The 10921-nt window shown below is 37.9% G+C and overlaps 1 protein-coding gene across 1 annotated transcript in view; it reads right to left on the minus strand.

Moving 5' to 3' along the window:
• muc5.1 (mucin 5.1, oligomeric mucus/gel-forming) overlaps positions 1–9986 on the minus strand; it is a 29865-nt gene extending 19879 nt beyond the window's left edge. Inside the window, exons 1-25 of the mRNA XM_067591072.1 lie at positions 9680–9986; positions 9441–9555; positions 8655–8745; positions 8457–8569; positions 8160–8373; positions 7929–8054; positions 6990–7107; positions 6757–6895; positions 5545–5649; positions 5331–5403; positions 5060–5197; positions 4792–4956; positions 4611–4705; positions 4393–4519; positions 4036–4291; positions 2720–2888; positions 2466–2617; positions 2216–2354; positions 2031–2138; positions 1742–1921; positions 1419–1658; positions 1114–1270; positions 823–951; positions 458–608; positions 107–150 (exon numbers count right to left, since the gene is read on the minus strand). Coding sequence (XP_067447173.1) covers positions 107–150; positions 458–608; positions 823–951; positions 1114–1270; positions 1419–1658; positions 1742–1921; positions 2031–2138; positions 2216–2354; positions 2466–2617; positions 2720–2888; positions 4036–4291; positions 4393–4519; positions 4611–4705; positions 4792–4956; positions 5060–5197; positions 5331–5403; positions 5545–5649; positions 6757–6895; positions 6990–7107; positions 7929–8054; positions 8160–8373; positions 8457–8569; positions 8655–8745; positions 9441–9555; positions 9680–9936 — 3601 coding nt within the window. The 5' untranslated portion in view covers positions 9937–9986. The remainder of the gene's footprint in view (positions 1–106; positions 151–457; positions 609–822; positions 952–1113; positions 1271–1418; positions 1659–1741; positions 1922–2030; positions 2139–2215; positions 2355–2465; positions 2618–2719; positions 2889–4035; positions 4292–4392; positions 4520–4610; positions 4706–4791; positions 4957–5059; positions 5198–5330; positions 5404–5544; positions 5650–6756; positions 6896–6989; positions 7108–7928; positions 8055–8159; positions 8374–8456; positions 8570–8654; positions 8746–9440; positions 9556–9679) is intronic.
• Between the last annotated feature and the right edge of the window lie 935 nt (positions 9987–10921).

Consider the following 10921-nt stretch of genomic DNA (forward strand, 5'->3'; position numbering starts at 1 on the left):
TCCTTACAATTGTGTATTCATGGAATCTGTGTAAGTTATGATAATTTTGTTAGTGACTAACAATCACACTAATAGTCATGACCATAATGTTGTGTTTCACACTCACCTTGGACATCAGAGGTGCACTCCTTCTCTGTCGAAGAGCAGTAACTGAAAGGCAATTAAAGAAGGTAAGTTTATCTTAAAAATATCCACAAACACAATGTATATACATTTAATGCCATATGTTATTGTTTATTTCGTTACATGTATCTGTATTTCTGTATATGTATATGTATATGTATAAGGATAGCTAATGCCCCATTAAAATTGTTTTAGAATACTTTATAAATAAACAACATGATTGTATGATATAGGTATACAGTATTTCATCATATCAGTTTTTGTAAAAACAATATAAAGGTGATGATTAACTTTTGCACCAGCTGCAGCATTAGGAAGATGGAATGTTCCCTACCACTTTTGACAGTTTCTGTTTGGAGTCATTATCTCTCCTTCGTCATAATGCTTCCCTTCATCATCATAGCAGCCACATTCCTCCTTTGACACGCACTTCATGGTAACTTCTTCCAAATACGATTGTTCAGGTGGGCAACTTGGATAGCAGCCTTAAAAAATTAAATGCTACTGTAAATCGCAAAACTAACACAAACATGAAGTCTCCTCTAAACCATGTGACTAACTCTTAAGTGGTGAAAATAGATGAAAAATCAGTAACACATCAGGCAAGGACAACTGTGTTTAGCTTATGTCTGTTCAGTTGGTCTTTACTAGAAAAAGTACAATAAAATAAACAATCAATCAATTTATGGTTATTTGTACCTTCTAATGCTGGAATTTGATTGTAGCATCTTCCTGAGGGATTCCTGCATGTTTTCATGCATGGTTTTCCACAAGGCTCATAGTGCCATTCACACTCTCCATCAGGGTTGTAAAAATCACAGAATAGAGCTAATGGAACAAAACAGAGGAATATTAAAAAGATACAAAAACCTTACTTAATCATATATGTAATCTTCATAATAAAACAAGTCAAGCTTTGTTTGTAAACTCGCTGATGTTCACAGATTACAATAATCATTATACACTGTGTTTCACCAATTAAAGACTCACGGCAGATTGTGGGAGTTCTCCATTTCACACAGGCTCCAGCCTCATTACAGACTGCTGCGTAGGCTGCTACAGCGGAGCAGAAACATTCGCAATCTCCTCCTGTATTGCAGGCACATGTGTCTCTCACACAGGTATCATAATAGTTTTGGGGATCCACCTTGTTGAAAGAAGCCATTATAAATGCAAGTAGGGGCTGAATTATTCTCTGCTAACTAATTATATAGAATTCATTGTTTAGACAGTTGACAAATTGCTATGATTTTGTTTGAGATTACATGCCATACAATATTGCTTGCCAGTTTTACCTTCAAACGGCAGGCAGCAAACACTTTACTCTTGATAATGCTGCAGTGTTTCACTGCCCACGCCTGCCTGTGGGAGTACAGGCTGCAGGGATTGTTTACTGCTTTTGCGTTAGGGCAGGTAGGGGACACTTTCCAGCTGTTTCCAAACTCAAGGGCTTCAACCACAACTTCTTTGTTTCTGGTGGTGAAATCGTTCTTGATATTTCCATCGTAATTCCCACACAGACCACAGACTTTGCCCTTGAGTAAAATGACATGAAGTTATTTTTAAAATGCCAACCATATGAATTAGTATATAACTAACTGTATGTCTGCTCACATACCTTGAATGCAGAGCTGAGTTTGATCATGATTGTTGTCTTTTTATTCCAAATGAGAACAAGACCATTACTTGCCTCAATGACAAGATATATACCAACAGTGTGAACCTTATAGGGTATGTCTATCCCATTGGTTTGTTTGATAACTCTGACATTCTCCTCTGAAAGAGCAATTTCATTGTTCTGAAAATAAAACAAAACAAAACAAAATATGCTCATTTGTAAACACCACCCAAAGTTATTTTCAGCATTTTAAAAATGTATTTAAATTGCATATAGTAGTGTTATGTACCCCTAAGTAGAGCTTGATAGCAGTGGAGCAGATGCTTTCAGTTGTTCCACATGGGATACGCTCAGTCAGGACCCTGAAGGTGCCACTTTTATCATCCCCACAGTAATCCTACAAGATATTGATGTCAGTATTACAAGATTTACTTTAGTCAAAGCACAAAGACTAAACATAAGTATGTGTGATACCTGAGTGAAGACGTAGCCACAGTCCCCAGTGAAGGAGAATTTCTTTTCATCAAAAGTGATGTAATGCCCTTCTCCATATATTGTACAGGTTCGATCACACTGATGATCTGTACATTCCCATTTTCTGCTTTTGCAAGTGCTATGATTCGAAACAATACATTTATATAAAATTACATATCCCCAATTCAAAAAGGACACAAAAAATGTGAACTGACACAACGCTACATTGCAGTAGTATAACAGGGCTCACCAGGTATTGCAGTCCACAGTGATCGTCTGTCCAGACTTATAGGATTCTCCATTATATGTGCAGGGACAGTGTTCCTTCTCAATACAGCCTCCTTTACCATCTGACAAAAGGCCATCAGGACACACACAGCCAGAGATACACTGTGCACTGACCTATACAGTGTAACAGCAATGCATTTAATATATGATTCTGCTGCTTTTGTATACATGTATAGAATATTCAACAGGAATTATTAAACCGTGTCTCAATCTTACACATTCTGTGTCCAGTGTCTGGCAGCTTTTTTGGCAATCTGATCCCTTTTCACCTTGCTTTGCACTTGAGCAGTCGAAGAAAACCATTGGATTGGCGCATGCTGGTGACAATGATAGTGTGTTACAAAGGACACCACTGTATGCTTTGAATTGCTCATACTGTGCTTTGCTATAAAATTAATACTATGACAAGCTGAGTGCTTTGTACCTACATTCATTTATGTGGCCGCCTGAACAGCTTATTTTTCCACGATGGCAGTAGCTGAAATGCACAGAAAGACAGTCAAGGTGGTCAAAGGAAGGAAAAGCATTTTCCTGTTATTTCTTGCTAGTTTCTGCTTTATATCTTGCTAAAACATGAACTATCTAGGGCCAAGGTCCACAACGGGTCTAGCCTGAGGATCCACAATTCGTCTTAGTAAATAATGATCCATGTGTAGGCTAACTTGATACCTCCAACATCTTCACTGCTTATCGTGTTCAGGGTTGCAGAGTCCTGGAGACTATCCTAGCACACATTAAATGAGATGCAGTGAGCACCTGGAAAGTTCACCTGTCTATCACACATACAGACTGACAACCACATTCACATGGCCAGTTTAGAGCCTCAAATTCACCAAAACTGGCTTTGGAGTATGGGATGAAATCCTGAGCCCTGAGAGGAAACCCACAAAACACAAAATACTTAAACTCCACACGGAATCAACTGGCTGGTTACTCGACCCAGAACCTTTTGCTGTGCTAACTGCTGAGCAACTATCCCATACCTTCAAAATGTTAATAAGCCTGATAATAAGAACAAAGCAATAAAACTGTTGCTGAAAAAATAAGAAGACAAGAAGAAAAAGGAAAAGCAGAAGACCAGTACTTCACTGCTTAGAACATACTGAGGGTTTTTTTCTTTTCTGTCACCGCTGAGATTAAAACCAAATTTAATATATTTCATGTCATACTTGTGTTTGGCCATTTTGTGGGATGACCCAGGTTCTTTCCCATCTATGTTATTAGCAGAGAGCAGTGCAGTAAGACCACTACAATGTGCAAGGTGGGCATCAGTAAGCTACTTGTATAGTAAAGCTTTATGTTGTACTACTACTTTCCCCCTGTGTATGGAAACAGTACTTTAAAATAAAAACACTATGCTGGAAATTTGCTACACTTCAAAGTTAAGTTTTTTGACAAATTTACCCACAATGCAGGCTATTTGCTTCACTGACCGTGACCCAGAACTTAGAAACCACTGATATAAGATATTTTTTGTCCAGTTAAAAACAAATGTTCTTCAGTAATTTTTCTGTAAATATTGAAATCCTCACCAAGTTTTTCCATTGACCTTGATGAAATGCCCGGGGTGCACCACCATGTCTCCCATATAGCAGGAGCACTGTGTGGCTGACACACACTTTCCCTTCTCATTTAGGTAAGTTCCTTCAGCACAGCCGCAGCCATCAAACAAGACTAATTCAGCCTCACACGTGAAGTCTGACTGACTAAGAGAGCGACAGGTGCGACCACAGGTTGTCATCTGGTAGTCATACACCAAAGTAGGAGGGCAGTCAGTTGTGTATTTCTCTGTTGAAACAAAACACACCTCACTTACAGCCGTGTTTAAATAAGATTCATAAATACTGATTTTATTAATTTCACACTTGTTTGTTTCGGGAAAAACTTACTGCACATTTTCTCCCTCCATCCACTCAGTGAGACACCGGCAGCAGCACATGCATGGGCATAGGAGGAGATGGCAGCACACATGCACTCCTCACTGTTTTCACAGGCACACGTGTCATAAATGCAAGACTGTGGAGAGAAAAAGCAACAAGCTAAATGTGTAGTTGAATTGTGAGGTTTTTAAACATGAACATATGAGTGAATGCAAAAAAATGCTTACATCTTGATAGTCTTGTGGGTCTATTTCAGAATGGCATGGGGCAAAAATGTCTTTTGTGTCTGACAGCAGGGAACACCAGTGATTGGCATATTTCTCTACAAAAACAAATTAATATGTTAGGTGGTAGGTTGCCGTGAAGAATGACACATATGGAGCATAATGTCTGTAACAATTAACCTACCCTTGTCTACACTCAAAATGCAGGGGTCCCCAAGTATGTTTATCACATCAGGACAGCTTGTTTTGGTCTTCCATGTGTTGCCAAATGTAACAGCTGTTCCCTCAATCAATCCATTTGTGGTTCTGAAGTCATCAGCTTCAACATCATTAAAATCTCCGCAAAGGCCTGGATAAAGATAATAAAATTTGATGGAACACGCAATAAAACACTCACTGAAATGGTGGATATATTGTATTATAATCAAAAGCGCTAAAGAATGAAAACACACCACTGAGTTTTCCCTTATTGGAGACACTGGCTTTTATGTAAACCTGCATAATGGGTGTGAGCTGAATATCAAGATGAAGCCCGTAGGTGGTATGGATAACAATGTAAAATGTTGATGGGCTGAAGATGGTTATGCCATCTGTGGGGGAAAAACATATTCACATTGAATTGACTGTTGAATTAACACACCAATGATGTTATACATTGAGCAAACTCAATTATGTGTCATGATTTCACAGGTGAATGAATACCAAAAAGAACCAGCCACTCACCAATGAAAAGAGGCATTTGAGACATCAGTTTGTTAACAAAAACCTGTCCATCAGCTGCAACTACAATCATCTGCTATTGGAAAAATGACAAAATGACTTGTTAAAACATCAGGAATCATGTTTATATCCTTTCTAACAAATATGGAAATATATTTTCGGGAGAAAATCCTATAAATATGTTTTAGGAGGGAACCATAATATATCGTAATTTTACCTTGTATTTTGGAAGTAGTAGAGTGACTGCAGTCAGGCAAGTTGATTTTTCTGACTTTTCACATTGGACCAGGTCACCCAGAACACTGAAAGTCCCATTACCTTCCTAAAGTCGAGAAGATAAAAATGCATTTGATTACAAACTGTTTGCTCATTTAAAAGTATTGCAATTTTGTGTGTGAATTAAAGGATATGTTAGGTTCACATTTTTTCAAACAATACCAACAAGTCCTCCAGTTTAAACAACAAAAGCTGAATTTTCAAAAAATGATTCTCATCCCTGAGGCAGGTGGTTAGCAAAACACTGCGGTTTGGGTTAAAATGATGACTTCCTTAATTTTAGGTTACAACAACAATCATGTAGTCAAGGTTAGGGGACAATCGTTGTCATAGTTTTTAAAAAACAATGTTTACTCTGGTAGTGTAGGCAGAAATCACAGTGTGGATAGGCACAGAGAAAATCAGTTGGGCCTAGCCCATCCAAGACCAGTCTGGCTTGTCAGATAATTGAAACATTCACTGGATGATCGAGCAAAAAAGGAACCCTTCTGAATGGACCCAGGCCCATCCACAGCCAAATTATTCATGGCAAGGAACATCGATCACCTGTGTTAAAGTCCAATGTTCTGTTGACTCATCCATCCACCCTGACTGCCTCCTTACGTGGACTTTGACACTATATATTAACATCATCTGATTTCCTTCTTTGCTCCTGTAATAATCACTATGACCACTAGAGAGCTTCTGTCACTTGAATGTTCTGTCACTTTTTTTTTGGGGGGGGGGGGGGGACAGTCTCAACAATACTCACATGCCCATATGTACACTGCAACTGTTTTTGCTTCCTGTAATCATTCCTCCTGTTTAAACTGGCCATTCAAAGATACCCTCCAAACATGCTTACAAAGTATGTGTGATGGGGGACAAAATCCCCAGTCATCCTGTGCAAAAATGCATCCATAAGTTTATCTGAATATAGCTTCATATTAGTCTCATAAAAATGTTTGTATATACAGTATATTTGCACTGAATGAAGACTGTGGATTTTGTCCCCACTGGAAATGTATTACATAAGGATCTTAACTGCCAGTATTAATAGGAGGAATGATTACAGCCAGAAAAAACTGTTTCAATGTAAATATGAGCACCTGACTGTTGTTTTAGGACAGACTTGAAAAATTGTGAACCAACCCTTTAACTCTGAATACCTCACCCTTGAGAGAACATAAGAGCATTCTCCGTGGAAAGTGTATGTTTTATCATCATAGGTGGAGATGTGGGAGCCACCCAGTATGGAGCAGGTACCGGGACAGCCCTTATCCTTACAGTCCCACTGACCATGTTTACAGGTGCTGTCAACAGAGTTTATTCAGTTCAATTGAGCTGACCGCTTCAAATACACATGTTGTTAATGTGAAATTATATTGAAGATTGTGTAGTTATTACCATTCTCGACATGCCCTTGAGTAGGTTTCCCCAGCTTGGTATGGCTTGTCATTGTGTACGCAGGAGCACTGGCCAACAGGAACACACCCACGTTTTGTGATGTCATCAAAGACAGTCCCTTGTGAGAAGCATAATGAAATGATTAGCCTTAAGCCCACAGTAAACTGCTCTACACAATGCAAAACTTGTAGCCATACATGTGTGGGTGGTGCAGGGACTTTTTTTTTTAAAATTTCACTACCAGAGTTGTCCAAATGTTGGGGGAGAAAAAATCATGAGGGAAAAAGTCTTTGCTTTCTTGATTATTAAATGGTGCACGCAAATGAACAAGATGATAATATTTAACGATATTTTTTGATAATCATGTATTAACATATGTGTAAGGGATGTCAGAGATAAGAAAACAGTGTTGAACCTTGAATCTTGCTGCATTTAATCCAAACACCTCATTTAGATTTCATTGTCCATTATGTGATTTTTTTCACTGTTAATTTTGTGCTGCATTAGACTACACAGTGTTACTGTACAGTATATGTACACCTAACTGATAGCAGCTAAAGCTACGTCCAATGTAGCATCACAACTCTATAAAGAGTGTCATTCATTACATTTGTCCTTGTCCTTGAGGAGATAACTTAAATATATTGATATGAAGTAATTAATTTGGTATTCCTAGACAACTTAATACCTAACCAGTGTGCTAGCCTGCTGCTAAAACTGTAACTTCAGTTTCTGTTGTTACAATAACTTACAAGTATTTCAAGTAATTTGAGAGCATGAAATACTAAATCTGCACACCAATCGTGAAAGTCAAGAGCACAAATCAAGTAATTCAAGAGCATGAATTACCAATCAATATAGAATAATTTTAAAAAATCTAACATCTGCTGGCCTCCGTACAAATGTCATCTAAATTGGTTTTAAAATCAGGAAACTTACCAGATGGACAAAAGCATCCATCCACGCAGTGATCCCCACACACTTGGCTTCTCTGGGGGTTGCTGCAGGTGTCAGTACATGGACTAGCGCATTCCCTGTACTCCAAGTTCAGTGGGCATGTTTTACCTATTCCACACAAAAAAATACGATTTAGAGACAGTGATTCTGATAAATAACTACAGAGACAACATCAAAGCTCAAACTTGCACATTTTCTTGTTCCTGTACCTACCACACAGTTGCTCGGTCTTCCATTGCTGTGGCTTTCCGCCTGCGTGAGCGCATTCACGGGAGTACTCTGATATGGTCGAACACAAGCATGAAGAAATGCTGCTGTTACAATTGCACAGGTCCTTCATACAGGCTTTGATGAAGGAGTCAGTATCAATTAGGTCTTTACAGCTGAGGAATGCAGGTCCTGACAGAAGGTGCTCACATAGGTCTCTCTGTGGGTCAAAGTATATAATGTATTTAAGTTGAATCTATGTGTTGTATATAAAATTATTTGAAGCCAGTGTATTTTACACACCTGATTCGGACAGGTCTGTGTGGCTGGAGGGGACATGTCCTCACAGATTTCAGTAGGACCATTGACTTTCCAGACCTCCCCAAAATATTCAGTAGTTATAGAATCCCCTGTTCCTAGAGGAAAAAGAGGTTTTAGGAAATGTGAATACTGTCATTGTGTAGGCTGTTTTAAGTTTTTTGTATTAAGCATCTTATTTACCTGTTTTGATTAACTCATCATCATGCTGGACTCCGTTGAAGTCACCACACAGTCCACATGTTTGATTCTTGAATTTTGCATCTAGCTCAACCTTAAAATCAGGTGAAAATTCGGTTTGAATAAAGTGCAGTAATGAAGAAGAAATGTCTTCATTACAACATGCTCAAAACACCTTGGAAAACGTCATCTACTGAGGACCGTGTGATTTGGCCAAACACTCCATTACAAGCAAGTAGTTGGACTTTGAATGACGATAGACAACTCATAGAATGAACAGTAAAACTGAAATGTATGCTCTTAGTTTCAATAATGAATATTGTTTTTTAGTCATTGGAGCTACTTTCTTTTTCTGCTCTTGTTGAGGGCCAGTGGTTGTGAATTGTTCTCTTTAACATTTTGTATTTTCAACACCACCTCTAGTACTACTAACTCTGGTAGTATTTGGTCCTGTTTTATAGACTTTTTCATAAACACAATTTGTTAGGTTCAAACAGGAAAAAAGGCCTGTATAATTAATTAATAATAATTAATAATGTGTCAATTAAGACGCTGAACCTTTCACAATTGCTTACCTTTGATTTTAAATGGATTAATCAGTGTAAGACTGACACATAATGCAATTCTCTAATCTCTTGAATAGTGGTCAAACTAAATATACTATAAATATTTGCACAACTCAGTGGCCTTTATGTATCAGTTATTAAAACAATAATAAAAATCAGTGTCTTTTATCGATTATAGTACAATCAGGTCATATGATAACAAGTTGAATGTGAATATACATACCCAGAAAGAGTCATCTTCATTCCACAGGATGACCAAACCCAGCTTTGCCACGATTTTAACAAAAGAGACAGATCTTTCAATTGTAATGCCAATGTGGTTGTATGGTATGGAGACCCTAGAGGGGGAAATATCACAATACGATGATAAGACATTAAGCCCGACTGCAACAAGAACATCAGTATTGATGAAAAGTTATCAAAAATAGTCTCACAATAACTATGACTGAGCTACATACTCACAGTTTATCATCAACTTTGATGGAAGAGTTGGTCAATTCCACCACGACCCCATCCAGTCTCATAGAGATCCTCTTAATGCACGTGACCCCATTTATCTCCTGCCGTTGGAGCTGGATATTGAAATCCTCATAGCTGCACTTACAATGGGATGCAAGGATGTAGTTGCAAGCAGAGGGAAGCTGGAAGAAATCTCCATCGAAAGTCTTAAAATGGTAGTTTCCCCATGTACTGCACAGCTGGTTGTGAGAGGATTTCATTTCTAGTTTGTGGGGAAAATAGCATTCATTATACAATAGTTAAAATGGTAATTTTTTTTTTTTTGTCTTTTAATCTTTGAGAAAACAAATTACCTGTAATTACTGGCATTTTGGTCATCGTCTGAACCATGACTTAAAAGAGAAGAAAGACATTATACATTTTTTTTAGCTCCATTCAGTCAGAGATATCCAAGTACCTTCTACTTATTAGAGAGGAATATTAGACACTTAAAAGATATAACACTGAAAACATCTGATGAGAATCTCTCATTGAATGTTTTCATTGTCATATTGTAAAACAAAAAGCAGACTGTGTTTATATTTGTATTAACCAGTATGTACATGACAAAAATCCAACACATTATATTAATTTTATCAAATTTTCCTCCCAGAATAGGGTCCTTTTTACTTGATAGACACTACAGGACAATACATTTAGATAAGGTTTAATCTGAGCACAGCCTCTGATATATACAGCTCTCTTTGTATCCCACTCAGTAGACATACCACCGGTTGCTGCAGATAGTCCAAGGCAGAGGGTGAGCCATGGCATCACCCAGGCAAGTAGCATTCTGGCTGTTCTCATGAGTAGTCCGTCCATAGAGGGATTCTTGAGCCAACTGGTGCCACACTTACAATGTCATGTAATATAGTTCATTAGATGTTTGCAGTTAAGGAGGGGTAAAAGATACAATCTAGGTGTCAACCCTTGTGGTTTTTGTCTCCATTTAGATCACACCCATGAAGAGGTTGCTTATAACAACACTTGATCTACATCTCTCTGTGTCATGAAGCATCCTATCAATCATTCTCATGCTGCATGACTCTATTTCTCATGGTAATCTTTAGTAAATATTAACATACATCCTACAAGCAGGAGAAATATTTTAAATTGCCATACAGTTGTAGTTGATGAATCATTGAAATGTATGTTTTTTTTATGATACAGTTTTATTCAGGTCCTGTTTTTTGTAAAAGGAAGATA

Source organism: Thunnus thynnus, chromosome 5 (genome assembly GCF_963924715.1).
Source record: "Thunnus thynnus chromosome 5, fThuThy2.1, whole genome shotgun sequence".
Lineage (NCBI taxonomy): Eukaryota > Metazoa > Chordata > Actinopteri > Scombriformes > Scombridae > Thunnus > Thunnus thynnus.